The sequence below is a fragment of the Oculina patagonica genome, chromosome 1, assembly GCF_052425735.1.
Source record: "Oculina patagonica isolate OP01 chromosome 1, crgOcupat, whole genome shotgun sequence".
NCBI lineage: Eukaryota > Metazoa > Cnidaria > Anthozoa > Scleractinia > Oculinidae > Oculina > Oculina patagonica.
In genome coordinates, this window is record NC_135758.1 from 32207922 (window position 1) to 32225289 (window position 17368).

At 40.7% G+C, this 17368-nt stretch overlaps 3 protein-coding genes across 3 annotated transcripts; 1 reads left to right on the forward strand and 2 right to left on the reverse strand.

Annotated features, from left to right (window-relative positions):
* Positions 1–1419: 1419 nt before the first annotated feature.
* Positions 1420–3180, reverse strand: LOC144650011 (uncharacterized). The gene has a single exon (XM_078509646.1). The coding sequence runs from the start codon at positions 3030–3032 to the stop codon at positions 1764–1766; it is 1269 nt and encodes a 422-aa protein (XP_078365772.1). The 5' UTR covers positions 3033–3180; the 3' UTR covers positions 1420–1763.
* Positions 3181–8215: 5035 nt separating this feature from the next.
* On the forward strand, positions 8216–10688 carry LOC144664408 (uncharacterized). Its single transcript, XM_078525526.1, has one exon. It carries the CDS (start codon positions 8243–8245, stop codon positions 10079–10081), a length of 1839 nt encoding a protein of 612 aa, XP_078381652.1. The 5' UTR covers positions 8216–8242; the 3' UTR covers positions 10082–10688.
* A 3629-nt stretch (positions 10689–14317) lies between these two features.
* LOC144664419 (uncharacterized) lies at positions 14318–17259 on the reverse strand. The gene has a single exon (XM_078525535.1). It carries the CDS (start codon positions 16838–16840, stop codon positions 15095–15097), a length of 1746 nt encoding a protein of 581 aa, XP_078381661.1. The 5' UTR covers positions 16841–17259; the 3' UTR covers positions 14318–15094.
* Positions 17260–17368: the final 109 nt, after the last annotated feature.

Sequence of the window (17368 nt, forward strand, 5' to 3'; positions counted from 1 at the left end):
CTGAGTCCGGGCGGGAATCGAACCCATGGCCTACCAGATACCGGTTAGGCGCTCTAACCAACTGAGCTACGAGAGACTCGTGGTGAGCTGGGCCATTTACTAGGTTGATATGTGACATGCGTCCTGCATACTGCTGGGATCATCAATGTCTTTATTATTTACTACACACTTATTTGATGAATTCGACATTGCTGTAGACTGTTCACAGTCCTCTATTTTTTTCGTATTTTTTGGACAGTCTAGCATTGCTGATATCCTAGCAGTACGCGGGACGCGTGTCACATATCAACCTAGTAAAATGGCCCAGCTCACCACGAGTCTCTCGTAGCTCAGTTGGTTAGAGCGCCAAACCGGTATCTGGGAGGCCATGGGTTCGATTCCCGTCGGGGACTCAGAATTTTTCTTTGTCCCATGCTCGTGTCATTGTTGAAAAATACATCTTTATTAAAAACATTCATACTTTGTAAATGAGTAACGGAAACATTTTGATTTATACTGTTTCTCTCCAAGACCAAATTAAAAATGCTGGCGTGTAAGGCTCTCAGTGAAGATTTCAGGGTCTTTTAGCATCGAGATCATACAGGCATACTGCAATTACTTCTTGGTGGTTTTATTCACATGGATCTTATTTTATGGTTTATTTTACCACTGTGTATAGATCACAGAATTTGTTGTGGAGAAAAGCTGTTATGCTACAACAGTGGACAAGCGTGGACATGCATTTTGAAGACGGAACTACCGGGCTGGACGTTTCGATTGTCAGCAGTCCTCGCCATTGGCCGTTTTCACACTAGTTCTGTTATCGCTCCCACATTTGAGAGCAGTTATCTGACTCCAGTGTGAAAGTAGCTACTGTTCGGCTGTGTTATCTGTAATCCAGTGTAAGTTAGGTTAATTAGACCGAACCATCAGGGCTTGGGGAAATACACCATGAAAATAAGTGCCGTTCACGCGTTTTCGAGCTCTTAGCCGGCCGTGACTTATCATGCTGTTTCTCATAAAAGCGGTCAGAAAACAATGAAAGGAATAAGATGGTTTTTGCTTATTAGTCGATTTCAAGTACCCCAATCACCATTCGAGGCCTAAATATTGAGCTAACAAATTACGACTGAAAAAGTCTTTATAAAAATAATTTTATGATACAGCTATTGCTAGAGACTCCTTTGGTGCTCTGGTACTGACACTCCAGGAAACGAGCCAGTGGCTGATCCCGGTGACTTCCATACAAAGTGATATCCTATGAAACTCTTTCGGAATTTTTCTGCTTTTCCGACTACAACTACTTTTTCGCAGAAATGGTCAGGGATTTGCAGCCCCCAGGTCCCTTGGCAGGTTGTCTAGGGTATAAAAAGATCCGTGGTAGTCAGCTCGAGGGCTCAGATACCATAAATCAACATAGGAATGAATAAAGTTTCCCAGTATTTTTCTCTTATTTTTATTATGGAAAGCTTTACGTCAATCCATGTAATAAATCCGACCACAAAAAAAAAATCAACAATTACAGGCATTCCTATGAATACTGCTAAGAGAGGATAGTGCTGATCCGAAGTTGTAGCTAAGCCTGCGGCGAAGGAGTTTGCCGAGCTTCCCCTGACTTTTAAAACACAAAACTGTTCAAGTGTACTTCTTGGCTCCTTTTCTCTTATTCTTGGCTTGCAACCACTTGAAAAGGCGGCCATATTGGAGTACAAAGCAATAAAAAAAAGTTTTCGCGGAATTTGCTTGATAAAAGAGTTTAGTTCCCAGAACTTTGTCATCTAGCATCAGTATACTGAATCGTGCAGTTCGAATCTCCTTCCACGTAAAGTAACGCCACTTTGAACAAGATAATCACGAATAATCCGACTGCTCACCAAAATACACCAGCGACCTGCGTGTTCCTGACTTATAAGTTTTATAGCTCCCAGCTGAACAAAACCATCGAGACTCTCGGCGATTTCTAGTATTGAAAAGTCAGGAAAACTCTTAATTCTTTCGCCCCACTGTACTCTAAAACCAAGTTTATGTAGACTTTCATCCTTTGCATTTGTTTTTTCGTGTGAATGCTCGATTACAAAAACAGAAGAGCTGCCATCTACCGAATCAAAGCGATCTTTTGAAGACATTTTTGAAAACTTCTTTGCCTTACTACTCTTACTTCTTCGTGCGGTATCTTCCTCGCGAAAGTTTCTTGAAGTATTTTTGTGTTTGCTCTCATTGATGTCGTTGTGAATTTGTGGGAATAGTTCCTCTTGTTTTACGCCCGATTTCAAGGCCTCCTCCACCCACTTGGACGATTTTTTGTTCTGCATTGATTCAATGTCGAATATCCCTACACTGCTGTTGTGAAGCATTTTCAAGAAATTTGTCTTCGGTTCTACATGCAAGGGATACGTTTTTGATCTTGCGTGAAAACGACGCGATTGCAGAGTGGCGGTAACTTGTTTAGATTTTTTGACCTTGTTTTCCTCTTGACTTTTTCCTGATTTTGCAGTTTCTTCTTCAATAGTAAACGTTCCTTGTCTAACCAGAGGGGTCGCAAACGATACCGTTTTATTCTTAACTTGTGTTTTGAGTTTCGATTGCGCAGCGGTCTTCACACTTCCTCCAGGAGAACGCGTCTTTGCATCTTTGTTATCATGAATAACGATTAAATCTGCTCGTTTAATTTTCTTCTTGAGTGATGGAAAATCTGATCCTTTTGCCGGAGCATTATTTGAGGAAAGATTTTGTTCCTTAGCGGCAAGGCTGACTCTACAAAGTTTTCCTTTCTTGTTTTTTGCCAATGAAGAAACTGCGTTACCATGTCGACGGTTATTTTTTACTCCGTGATTATACGGAATTCCTCCTGGGCTTGAGAGAAAACGAGGTTCTTGTTTGTTAAAATCCACTGAATCGACATCGCCGAGAATTTCCAAAAACTCCTGCTCACCATTCTGGTTTTTCCTGTCACAGCCGATACAACCTCTACCGGTACATAAAATGTTACCTATCTTGGTGAGATGAACTCGAGCTTTTGCGTACAATGGAGCCGTGGATATAAGCTCGCTCATTCCTTCCGCTTTGGCGTACAGGGCAATTAAATAGGATTGTTTAAATCAAAAAGCGTACAGCGAAATGTCTTCAATCACCCCTTCTCTTGTTTCAATCCTTTCACCGAAAAAAACGAAAATTTATCATTCAACTGCGACATGAATGTCTTTACTGGTCTTTTTTAAACGTACGACTGAGAACGCATAAGATATATTTAAATTTACATCTAGTGAAAAATAAAGATAAGTCTTATAAATTTCATAGGTTTGTGATTGGTTAATGAGATCACCTGCTGGTTTTAATGAATTTGATTGGCTGGGGATAATCAGTTATTCAGCGCATTATTAGCCTACGAACGCAGAAAGAGAAACGACAGCCGGAAATACGTCTGTTTTCGCAGGCTAGCGCATTATGGGCCTACGGAACTGAACATTGTGTTGTTATTAATTAACTAACTGGACAAAACACAGTAAAAAGAGTAAAACATGAGAGTGTTCTGTTGGCATGACAACCAATCTTGTAAAGCGCCATTGGACCTGTGGATTTTGGTGCCATATAAATTATTACAGGAGCCGACTAATGGGTTTCTGGTACTTTATAATAGAGATTAGGGGAGTGCGTTCGACCCAAGATAGGTCCCAATTATTTAAATTAAACCGGTTCGCCTCTTTTTATATCCCATAAAAATTTTACTCTTTGCGTACAGCTCAGGGGTAGGAGAAACAAGAAGAATTTCAATATCGCTATTTCAGGAATGAGAAACCTGCTGCTGCACTGGACCTTATCCCTACTGAGAATCAAATAAAGGACAGGGAATTAACCTGCGATCAGGCGTTATTTTTCTCGCTCAACGGAAAAATGAACGGAAAACTGATCGCAGGTTAACATGGAATCGGATTGACTTCCCTATTCGAGATAAACTATTTACAGTCTATTTTTTCTAAACGCAAAAAGGACCGCCAATATAGTGTACGCTTACTCCCTAGAAAGACGTCATCTCTCTCAGTGAAGGCGGTGTTACACGCGACAACTTGCAACATAGAATTTTTGAGCAACAATAATCGAACGCCGTGTAACATACATACATACATATACATATACTTTATTGACGCTCCCTAAAAAGGGTTTTTCAGCTCAATATAATAAAATTACAAATACAGATTAAAAATTTAAAAATTTAGATTAATTAAGAATATAATTATAATTATAATTACAATAAATATGTCAAAAATATTCTAAATGTAAAAAAATTAACCTAATAATACATTTGCTAAATGGCGCCTAAAATTCCTCGGACATTTTAAAGACTTGATGTTACTATTTAAAGAGTTCCAGAGTTCAGCTCCTCTGTAGGTAAAAGAGCGTTGTCCTGTGGACAGGCGGCATAAGGGTATATATCCAAGGCACTAGACGATCGAGTTTGTCTATTATGGACATGGGAACGTAGTTTAAACATATCGACAAGATAGTCTGGAACAAGTTTGTTAATGCATTTGTGCATCATGGTTGCATCGTTTAGAATGAGTCTCTCTTTAATAGGAAGCCAGTTTAGTGATCGCAGCCCATCCGAAATATGGTCATACTTTCTTAGTCCCAAAATGATTCGTCCAGGGAAATTTTGGACTTTTTGTAACTTGGCAATATTGCTGTTACTGGTGTTACTCCAAACAGTTGAACAATACAGTAGTTTACTAAAAACAAAGGAATACATTACTAACAAAAGCGTTTTCCTGTCCAGCAGATGCTTGATTCTGTTAATTTGTTTCAGTTTAAGAAGACAATTCGAAACGGTTTTAGTGATATGTTCGTTGTAACTGAGGCATGCGTCGAGATGAACACCTAAGTCTTTAACAACAGGCACAGGTGTTAATTCTTTATCAAGCAGTCTTATACTGAATGATGAAAGTTTCTGCAACAGTTGTGGTACTCCAACGGCTAAAACTTTAGTTTTTTCCGGATTGATCAAAAGGGAATGTTTACAGCACCACTGAGATATTCTCATGAGATCTTCGTTCAAGGCAGAGATAGACGTGGATAGTTCAGCAGATGAGAAGGACAGATACAGTTTGCAGTCGTCGACATAGGAGGCAGATATACAATGTTTAGGAACAGAAAGGAGGTCGTTAACAATGTTAACGTAACATGAAACCGGGGACGATTTTTTGCACAACTTTTGACTCGGCAATACGTTGCGGGATTTTTAACCCAAGTTAAAAACTCGAAATGTGTAGCCAACATTGTTGCGCGAAAAATCGTTGTTACAAGTTGTCCCGTGTAACACAACCTAAGTGAACAGAGAATACGGCTGAAATTCTGGCTTCGCGAGGAACGTAATCGATGCGCGCGCGGAGTGCATGCAGTGGGGTATTGAGCGGAGCGCGAGTGCTCAAGTTCACTTTTTTCGCGATCGATTGAATAGTCGCCTGGCGCGAGTCGCCCCATCCTCGGAGACCCAGGGGCAGTTAGTGGGGCGAAACGAAGGAATAAACCGGTTTATTCCTTCGTTTCGCCCCACTTACTGCCCCTGGGTCTCCGAGGATGGAGTCGCCCGTGAAAGGGACAAGATGCAACTAAATTTATTTCGATTGCAAGGGCTACCTTATTGTTACTTCTCTTACTAATTTTCGCGGGAATTTAATTTCGCGAAAATAGAACGGGCATATTTCGCGGGACTTAATTTTCGCGATTAGGCCAAAAATACGTAATTAACATAAAACATATAATAGAAAACGTTTAAAATAAATTTTCGCGGGTCTTTAATTTCGCGATTTTTTGAAAATCGCGAAAGTTAAGTCCCGCGAAAATAAGTAACAATACTAAGCGTTTTAATGAAAAACATGGATGATTTCCTGCAAAGGCTGATTTGCTTTTGTATACACATGACCTGCAAACGCGTCATTTTACACAGCTGGAAATACGTCTGCGTTCGCAGGGTGTGCCCTACCCTGCAATGCGGGCGGTTTTTTTTTATAGAGCGAGCGCCATCGATCATGTATTCGAACTAGACTGACTAGAAGGAGGCTTGGGGAGAGATTTCAAAAGCGTCCTAGGGAGACGTTTGCGACTCCTACTAGGCCAGGAGCGCGAATAAAATTTTCCAACGCTCGCCCATCGAAAACGCATGCATTGCAGGCTATGTATGCCCCAGTCGGCTCCCGCTTTTCGCTGACTCGTACCCGTCGTATTCATACTCCGCACGGCGTGAGGTGGGTTATGGGAAGGGAGAAAGTGCAGAGAGGTGGATGGAGTCTTCGCTCTTCTTGCTCGTCACTGGTCACGTACTGATGAGAAGAGATTACGTGACGAGTGACAAGCACAAAGAGCGTCTCAGTAGGAAAATAAACCCGATCCAGCTGCTTGGATAATCATAACAGCAGGAGGGCATTTTGCGGGCGCATGCGTGCAACCGCTGTACAAAGACTGCGTGATCTTGGGAATAAAAATGGCGCGGAAGATTCAAACTTTGTTTTTTGTACTGTTTATCGTCACATAATTTAATATAGACGTAAATTTCGCTAAGAAAAAAGTGTTATGTGTGTGGCAAGACTCTTATAAAGCAGATTTTCTGGCCTGCTTCGGGATCGTTGTTGCAAATAATGGGAAAATATGTGGAACAGGTAGGAAAGCCTTCACCGACAAAAATCAAACAGGCCGTAAAAAGAGGAAAACATTTATTCGTGTGCTGGAGTGTGATATATTAGGATCAAAACTTCACATCAAACCAATTGCTGTAATACAGGCAGAGTGCGAGCAAAATTATAGCTTGTCGGGAGATGTTTTGCCTAAAGGGACGGCCACCAAAGAAAAGGGTTTTCCCTGAGGGGGAAGACATGTTTGGGTGTTCTGCACATGATAATGCAGCTCACTGATGACTCTAAAACAAAGCCAACTTGCCCTCGACTGGCAAACAGGGTTTCCTGGAACAAGAACTGCAGTCAAATCACATTTAGGCGACACAGAAGTAAAACAGTCGTTATAACAGAACGAACATCAATCTTAAACAAATAAACATTGAATGAAAAATTGAAAATAACATTGTTTATAGTCAAAAATTATTTCTTAAGACATTTTATGCAGCAGTTATTAGAACGTTTCTGAAAAATATATATATCGCTTGTTCGTTTCATGCTATTTTTTGACTGGTGATCAAGACTAGATTTTGATAAAGGAGCCAAAAATGTACTAATTAACATAGTAAAATGTAAACAAATAGTCTACCAGCAGAGAATTACCATAACACTTTAAAATTAAGACCGATCGCAGTAATTCTTTTCTTGTTCAACGGAATAATTGTGGTACATCGAAATGTGAAGTTATTTTGACCACTGCTTAAGTTTAAGGAAATAATTACAAACGATAGTTTCTCTCTTATAATTAACCAGCGAGAAGGTACGTTAAAGAAAGCTAAAAATTACCACAATAGACCATTTTTTAACGCTACCTTCGCAGCATTAGACGATAGTTCAAGTACTTCAGGCTCCATATATCATCGGTAGACGCTGGAGATCAAGGTTAGATTTTGAGATTTTCGCATCGTGAGAACGATGAAATTGCACTTTTATGAAAAATCTGAACAAAATCATGACCACTCGCTCAAACCCGGGATACTTGATTATAACATCGTATAGTTAAAACTGCTGTTTTATATTTTAGTACTAAGTAGCCGTAGCGCTTTGTCGGTTTAGATCTCCCGGCTATTAAAAACAAGGGCAAGGTATTTAGGTTCTCGACATTCGGTCGCCATTTTGTCCACGCGCAATGTTTTTAAAATACACATAGCCAAAGTCGATCAGATAAACGGCACGCCGACACCAAAGTATGCTTGTTGTTGTCAGAAGATAAAGCAAGGACTCTTAGTATTGTATACAGCAAATAAAACTTAAAACACCTTTTATTTTGAGCTAAAAATTAGGCCATAAATTGTGAAAAATATGTAAACAATCGATAGCAGAACTTCTCTGTCGTGCGCACTAGCCCATATCGACGCATGCGCACGCAAAATGCCCTCCTGCTAATCATAACAAAGAGAAGTTTTAGACGCAAAGAACATGTTATGACTAGCAAGCAGAATTTTAATACAACGGTTGAATCAAATTTCAATATTTTTTGTTTTATTTCGTTTTGTCAAAATTAAATATGTCGTATTTGACATAAACAGAAGCATGTGAAAGGGACCCTCACAACTTTGAGACTGCGTGATAAACAAATTTAAAACGATTTCGCGCTGACAATGTGCGCATTATTTGATAAATTTACATACGGTACGTGTTTGCGGCTCGTATTACTCAGTATCACCTCGAGGAATTTCGATCGGTCGAGTAAACGCGCACGCGGTACGGCGTTGCTATATATTCCGGTCCAGCGAGTACGAGCGCAAATCATGAAGCGCCCTTTTGGAAAATGGAAACGAATGGCTATATTGCCAAGATTGAGCTGCGCACGTTTGAGACAACACAGATTGAAACTTATCATGTTATTGGTTTTGTGTTCGTGTATTTTCCATCTTCTTATTATGAACTTCACTGGAACCGGGAGTATGAACAAACCTAACGGCGCAGTCGTGCGTTCACAGACGCAATATTCCACCTCCGTGGAAATCCAAGAAGATACTTCAACGTCTTCAACTCTAAAGGCTTCTAATTGCGAAACGAAGCCGTCGCTTTCGGGGTTAGGTTCATTTGGTTTTATTCATTCGAATGGTGAATGTGGCGTGACAGATGAAAATGCTTCGTTCTTTTTGGTTCTTCCTTATTCAAGTAAAGAGAACAACATTTCACGGGAGTTACTGGAAAATAAGTTTGCCTTCTGGAAGTTGAGCGAGTTTCTTAGTGCGATGAATGGATACGACGGCGCAACTTGTTTGCTGACAGAAGCCTCGACACACAACAGAGTAAACGATCACGTGTGGCAACACGAAGAAATCAACAGCACAAGGAATATTTACCTTGATTCGTCTTGGTGTCGATTTATTAAAAGAGAATGGAGTATTCACATCAGAAATACAGGCCAGGTACAAAATCTACAACTACAAATGAAACCCTTTAGAAATGAATCTTCATTGCGAAACGAATCCATACCAGTGGATTTCAACATAGAGGAAACGATTTTGTTTCAAAACTGTAATATAGTTGAAGGGCCATTTCTAATAAGAAAAGATGCATTCGACAGGACAGGAGGGTTGACCGAAAGTTTTGGAAAAGTCACTCTGTTAGAATTTTTCATTCGATCTAAAGGCCAATTGAAAATGGCAAAGCTGTCAAACTGCGCGTGGACACCTGGGATAACGCGCGTGGATCGTGGATCCCTCGAAGGGTCATACGACGTTTCAGAATACGCCTCCTTTGGGAATAAACACGGGGTTCTTCGCATCGTTACGGAAAGTAGAATTGAGTGGACAGCATGCGTTGCAAACTGGAAATTATGCCCGGAGAAACCGTACGTCAAACCGCAAGATCTTCCCAGTATAGCCAAACCAATATGTTGTAGCACTGTTTTGGGTCAAATGCTAGCGGACATTACATGGGCGTTGACTCGTCTTGGTGTAGAATATCGCATAATTTATGGTACTTTGTTAGGCGCTGTCAGAAGTCAGGCCATAATACCATGGACGGCTGATGTTGATATCGCAATAACTAAGTCTGCGATTGATAACGCTTCAACATTTACTGCTGTTGAAAAATTTCTTATGAACCAGTATTATGTAGGGAACTCTTTCATGGATGTGCCACGGGCTCACATGCTTATGGGGCCTTATATCGATGTTGACACGACTCCCTTTTTTGACGGACCCGATGATCTAGAAGGTAATTTGTTATTTAGCAGCGACATTGAAGAAGCAGTACGAGGCATGCTGCCGGTGTCATCAGACTGGAGAGGTCGTTGTTATGCGGACATTTACTGGTCTCCTTCGGCGTGGATGAACGGTTCTTCTCTTGTCACTATTAACAATCAACAATTTGTCACTGTGAAAGAAGTTGAATACGAGTTAACAAACTGGTACGGTAAGGATTATCGGGAACCAGCTATTAAAGAAAACTGGGTGGGTTTTTCAGACCATGGAACTGCGTAGCAAGAGCCTGATTGAAAAAAGAGCTACGCTGACTTTCTGTGTTAGTTTTGGCCATTCACCTGCAAATTGTCATTCGTACATCTCAGGTCGTCGCTCACATCATTAACGGGGTAGTTATTAAATAATGAATTGATTGACTGAGCTTTTCTTTTTCCGTATAAAAGGCCAGGTTCTATTTTTTACTCGGCTTAGTTTCCTTTTACCGGCCATTTCTCTCAAGCTTTTTTGTATTTTTGCATCTCAATTACAAAAATTGAAATCATAAAACAATTTAGTAAGAAGTCATTCAAGCTATTTAAAGCCCTATTGAAAAATAATATAGTTACGTTGAATGAATAGTATATTTATAAATGAAATCAATTAGTTATCAGATGTATATTTTTCATAATAAAAATTAAATATGAATGAAGATTAGCCTGTTAAATCTCGTCCTCGGATACCAAGGGGCAGTTATTCGGGGCGAAATGTAGTAAACTCGACATGAGCCTTTGACATTTCCTAATACATGTAATAAAAATATATGTCGGAAAGATCGAAAGTGACTCTCAGTTAGCAGGGGAATCTCACGGAGACAGTAAGGGCTTCAAACAGCAAAAATAAAAAAGGCCTGCCATCAGAGAATGATCATTTGTGCACTTTTTTACAGGTTGGACGCTTCTTCCCAATAGGTAACAGATCATTAAGTAAAAGAACAAGTCACAAAGGCGATGCTCCCGCAAAACCACATGATAGCCCCCACTGAACAACTCTATGCAAAAAGAAACTCTATGCATGTTCGCACGACAGCACCCAATCTGTAAAAGTTCCCAGTCGACAGGTGCCCCTGCAAACTCCAAATAACCAAAAAACAGCATCCATGTTATTGTTAGTAACAGAAGGTTAGGTTGAGTCCACTAACAAAGCAGCAATTGTGTCGACAGGGTGAGGCGCTTATCATCCCCATCACGATCGCGCTTCAAAGAAGAGGTAGTTAGCCTCCTACGCAGGCGCTCTTTGTGCTCGTTACGTTATCACTTCTCCGCGACGGAGGGGAAGAACACGTGATCAAGCGCAAAGAAAGTCCGCGTAGGAGGTTAGGGGGTAGCCGCGGAGATACTGGTGAACGCGAAGCACCGACCCATGCCCCAAACGACAAAATAAAAAAAAAATAAAAAACGCTTCGCGAGAATCATTTCCAGAGATATTAAGACGTGATCAAACAATAGTCCATAACCCTTCTTCTGCTAAAGGCGCAAATCAATAAAATTCGACAACTGGTCAACTTGGGCCATTTACTTGAGAAAACGTTAAGTCAATACGACTGAAAACAATGTAGTAAGTCTCAAAGGAACTTTGTGAATCTCGCTTCGACTTGAGAAAATAGCGAGCCAGTGCCAGAAGGAAGTGATCGCTTGCAATTGTCTGTATACATTCGTCCAGGTTTTTAAGGAAAAAAGCCGAACGCACAGCCCAGCTGATTTACTGTAGTGCCTTGTCCAGAATAAGTCGCAGTAAGCTCACACTGTCACAGCTTTATCTCGTAAAATTTAAACGCCTCAAAGAGACTGGTGTAAGGTTGGGGTAGAGTTTGAGTAGACATCCCGGCCAAAAACGACAAGTATCCCTCCCCTTTTTGGGAATTCGGTCTTCCATTTTTGAAATTTTTTAAGATTTTAGTTGGGGAGTGAAAATCACCTCAATTATAGTAACAAACAACCTTTAATAGAATCCATGTTGGTATTTTATTAGAATCAAATCAAAGTAGTTAAGGTGACTCGATCGAAATAAATGACGTGCTGTATGCCCGTCAAAAAGTTCTAATAACTTCACCATTTCTGACTCGATTTCCCTGAAACTTTCGCATTTTACTCGAAATTTACGCACGTCAATATGTCGATGTAATGATTACGAGTTTTGTGCGATGTTACTTTTATTGAACACACCTATTTGGATAAAATTGCTATTTACTGCAGAAAACTGAGCGCTAAGATTTCGTTTAAACTACTGCAATTATCTCATTATAACATCTTATTATGACTCTCTAAGTTTCCGAAAAATCGTCGAAACAGAAACCTCGATACAATTTGATCATCAAAATATTAATCTCGGGCAAACCTCGAGGCTTGGAACGCTCCAGCACTTCCACATTTCGCCCAAAAGTACCATAACCGAAGACAAAGAAAGTTCAATGCATCAGTTTTGTTAGCTCCAAATCACATTCGGCTATTTACAACGATGAAAAAGTTTGAGCAAATATTATAAACTCACCATTTGCGTCAAAATGTAGGAAGGTCTCCAAATTTACGTTGTTTTGAATTACATGAAAACTAACCGTACAAATTAAATAAAACAACCGGAACATTAAATTGAACATCTTACACAAACTTTGTGCTACTTTACGTTTCTGGAGCTGCCTTGATTTGGATGAAATAATGTTTTAAAGTGAAGCACTGCTCCAACTCTCTTTTAAACACGGCCATGTTGATGTTTGAATTCTACAGCTGACGCTATGCAAATTGCCTTGGGTTTGGTGAGAATTTGAAGAATTTACACATAGATAAGGGGGTGCATTTTACGCCATAAGACGGCGGTTATTTGAATTACAATAAACAGACTACAATGTCTTAATTTCAACTTTAGTACCAACCCTTTTCAAATTTCATGTGGCATAAATTAAGGACACCTCTGACATCAGAACATGAAGAAACCGAACACTGTCAATGCACCCCCCTTATCCATGTGCAAATTTTTCAAATTCTCGTCAATTTCAAGGAAATTTGCATAGCGTTAGTTGTAGAATCCAAACAACAACATGGCCGTGTTCACAAGAGAGTTGGAGCAGTGCTTCACTTTAAAACATTATTTCATCCAAATCAAGGCAGCTCCAGAAACGTAAAGCAGCGTAAAGATGTTCAATTTATTGTTCCGGTTCTTTTAAGCAATTCGTACTGTTATGCATCAGTCAATTGAAACCCCGGCCCCCCGAACCCCGGGACTTACCGGGGAATTTAACATGTACCAAGTGTTAAAACTCGGCTTATTTCCCCGCCCTAGGGGCCAAAACGTCTGTTAAAAGCCCCGCGTAGCGGCGGCATCCGAATCGACTTTCAGGAAAAAGCCGGACTTGATTTCGTTGCAGAAGTTGAAAAATCTATTTCTTTCATTTATTGTCCATATATAGTTATGAGGTAGGAAAGAAACCTGATGTAGTTTGTTTCCGCCAAAAACCTATTAAAATCGTTTTTCGTGGTCAGAGACACAAATTTGTCAAATTTCAACCCCGAAATTAGCCATTATGAACACACCTACCGGAAGACCCATAATATCGGGGTGTGATTGCCCTACAGAACGTATTTTAGCTTTTGTTGACCATCTACTTCAGCCGATAGCACAGCGACAAGCATTGAGAAGATTACACTGCCATGCCTCAACAAACTAAAAAAGCCTTCCTTGTGTCATTACCCATTAACACTATATGCGAAGCATACGAAGAATTTCATCAAGGAAACCCTTCCGTACCTAACAGGTTTTTAAGAGAGATTCTCAGTGTGATCTTTCAAGAAAGCTCGTTCCAATTCAGTGGAAAAGATTATCTTTAAGCACATCAAACAGCCATGGGCACGAAAATCGCTGCAGCTTCTGCTGCATGTCATCCTCATGGCCAAAATAGAAATCGAAATACATGTACTCAGACAAGCAGCAATAAGCCAATCCTTTGGAGACGATTTATTGATGACGTCTTTTCAACTGATGTGGGACACGAGAAAGAAGAGACAAAATAGAAGAATTTCTTCTAAAAGTAAACAGCTTTCACTCTACGATATAATTCACGGCTGAAATCTCAGAAACAGAAACTACTTTCTTGGAGACGATAGTGTACAAAGGTGTCAGATTCCAAGTACAAGGAGTCTATTTTTATCGTGCAAACACATTAATTACAAACCCAGGCGTCACGAAAGGCTTAATCAAGGGAGAAGCGTGGAGACTTCTTTTAGAACGGATTCCTTAGAACGAACATTTTGAGAAAAAAACATTTAAAAACATGTTAAATCCCGGCCGTCGTCCCCGCTTCAGGTGCTCGCGTGCTGTTAAATCACCGCTCCACGGCCCCGGTCTACTGACATTTTGTTAAAACCACCGCCCACCGGGGCCAATGCGCCGTTAAATGTGCGTTAAATCCCGGCTTTGGACGCGTTAAATCCCCGCTAAGTCCCGGGGGTCGGGGGGCCGGGGTTTCAATTGACTGATGCATTAGTTTTCATGTAATTTAGAAAAACGTAAATTTGGAGACCTTCCTACATTTTGACGCAAATAGTGAGCTTATAATATTTGCTCAAACTTTTTCATCGTTGCAAATAGCCGAATGCGATTCGGAGATGTCAAAACTGATGCATTGAACTTTCTTTGTCTTCGGTTATGGTACTTTTGGACGAAATGTGGAAGCGCTGGAGCGTTCCAAGCCTCGAAGTTTGCCCGAGATTAATATTTTGATGATCAAACTGTATCGAGGTTTCTGTTCCGACGATTTTTCGGAAACTTAGAGAGTCGTTATAAGATGTTATGAGATAATTGCAGTAGTTTAAACGAAATCTTAGCGCTCAGTTTTCTGTAAATAGCAGTTTTATCCACATCGACATATTGACGTGCGTATTATTCTTTGATAAATTTCGAGTAAAATGCGAAAGTTTCAGGGAAATCGAGTCAGAAATGGTGAAGTTATTAGAAATTTTTGACGGGCATACAGCACGTCATTTATTTCGATCGAGTCACCTCAAGGCTCCTTCACATGGTAAACACTAGCCTGTTCCAGGCGTTAGGTCACTCGGTGAGCAACGCGAAAAATGGCGACTGAAAAAAGACGGCTGATGCCCCCTCAGCCCTCGCCTATTCTCTACGCAACATTTTCCGTACTAATCACCAACTTAAACTAACCGAAAGCCTCAAACAGGTTACGTTACGCTAAAATAAGCTCTCTGAATGCCTTTTTTATGCATCATATCCCATAAATTGACAAGTTTTTTATTAAGGCTATTGCTACGCGGTCCCTTGGTCCGAGAATCCTACCCAGTTTCCTCTAATAGCTGGTTCCCGATAATTATTACCGTACCAGTTTGTTAATTCGTATTCAACTTCTTTCACAGTGACAAATTGTTGATTGTTAATAGTGACAAGAGAAGAACCGTTCATCCACGCTGAAGGAGACCAGTAAATGTCCGCATAACAACGACCTCTCCAGTCTGATGACACCGGCAGCATGCCTCGCACTGCTTCTTCAATGTCGTTGCTAAATAACAAATTACCTTCTAAATCATCGGGTCCGTCAAAAAAGGGAGTCGTGTCAACATCAATATAAGGACCCATAAGCATGTGAGCCCTTGGGACACCCATGAAAGAGTTCCCTACATAATACTGGTTCCCAAGAAGTTTTTCAACAGAAGAAAATGTCGTAGTGTTATCAATCGCAGCTTTTGTTATTGCTATATCAACATCAGCCGTCCATGGTATAATGGCCTGACTTCTGACGGCGCCTAACAAAGTACCATAAATTATGCGATATTCTACACCAAGACGAGTAAACGCCCATGTAATGTCCGCTAGCATTTGACCCAAAACAGTGCTACAACATATTGGTTTGGCTATACTGGGAAGATCTTGCGGTTTGACGTACGGCTTCTCCGGGCATAATTTCCAGTTTGCAACGCATCTTGTCCATTCGATTCGATTTTCCGTGACGATGCGAAGAACCCCGTGTTTATTCCCAAATGAGCCATATTCAGCAACATTGTGTGACCCTTCGAGAGATCCACGATCCACGCGCGTTATCCCAGGTGTCCACGCGCAGTTTGACAGCTTTGCCATTTTTAATTGGCTTTTAGATCGAATAAAGAACTCTAGCACCTTGAGTTTTCCAAAACTTTCGGTTAACCCTCCTGTCCTGTCGAAGGCATCTTTTCTGATTAGAAATGGCCCTTGAACGATATTACAGTTTTGGAACAAAATCTTGAAGTTCACAGGCAAAGAAGATTCATTCCCTAATGGTTTAACTTGCATAATTTCACTTTGCACCTGGCCCGTATTTCTGATGTGAACACTCCATTCTCTTTTAATAAACCGACACCAAGACGAATCAAGGTAAATATTTCTTGTGCTGTTGGGTTCTTTGTGTTCCCGCAGATGATCGTCTTCCCTGCCGTGTGTCGGCTGTAGACATGTTGCACCGTCGTATCCTTTCATCGCACGAAGAAACTCGCTCAACTTCCAGACGGCTAGCTTATCGTTTTCTAGTAACTCCTGTGAAATGTTGTTCTCTGTGGTTGAATAAGGAAAAACCACTACGAACGGAGCATTTTCATCTGTCCGGCTGGATCTACCGTCCGAATGAATAAATTCGAATGAATTCCACGTCAGCGCTAGCGGCAGTTTCGGTTTTGGAGTAGTAGGAGTGCTTGATGTGTGTTCATGGTTTTCCGAGTCGGTGAAAACAAATGAATCATTCCTCGACAGCGGCTGTTTCGGTTTAGAAATAGGGATGCTTGAAGTGTCTTTATATTTTTTCGCTGAAGCGAAATTGATTGGCACATTTAATCGATTTTCGCTATCAGAAGCTTTGCTAGTACGGATGTTTCCACTGAAATTCAAAATAACGAAATGGCATATGCACCAAAACAGCACTAGTGATATGAAAAGTCTTAGTCTATGTCTTCTTAAACAAACGTAGCCATACCATGGCGATTTAGATATTTCTTTCCCAATTCCTGCAATTCCAGCAAGCCGCTGCATGGTCACGGTCCTGGCGTTACGTGGTTGGAGAATGAAGTTGTTTTATGGTGCCATTCTGTAAACACTGGGTTCTCAGTGTATTTTACCATTCCTTTTGTTGCATCTGTTATCTTGAATACACAAACCGCAGCTTTCCTTCTTCTTCTTGTTCTGATCTGAATAAATTCCGTTTGGTGTTGAAACCTGATCCCCAGAGTATTGCATGTGATGGCGACTTTGCATTGGCGCACGACTACAGAAGCGGCGCAGCGAGAGACTAGTTCCGGAATGCGTTTTCACGTGGAACAAATTCTGGCTTTTGGTACTCAAAATTAGCTTTGCTTACCGTTTGTTCAAACTGTATACTCTAAACTGCAGCTGATGTAAATATGAATAAGGGTGCTCAATGTGTCGCCATGGTGAAAATTGCACCCAAAAGGAATTTGATTTTTCCGCTCTCTGTTTACCAGCCGCTGTTCGAACAAATGAGCCGGCGCTCCAAAAAACAACGGGATCCTAGCGGGACAGTGTCACAGTCAGCGGGACAAT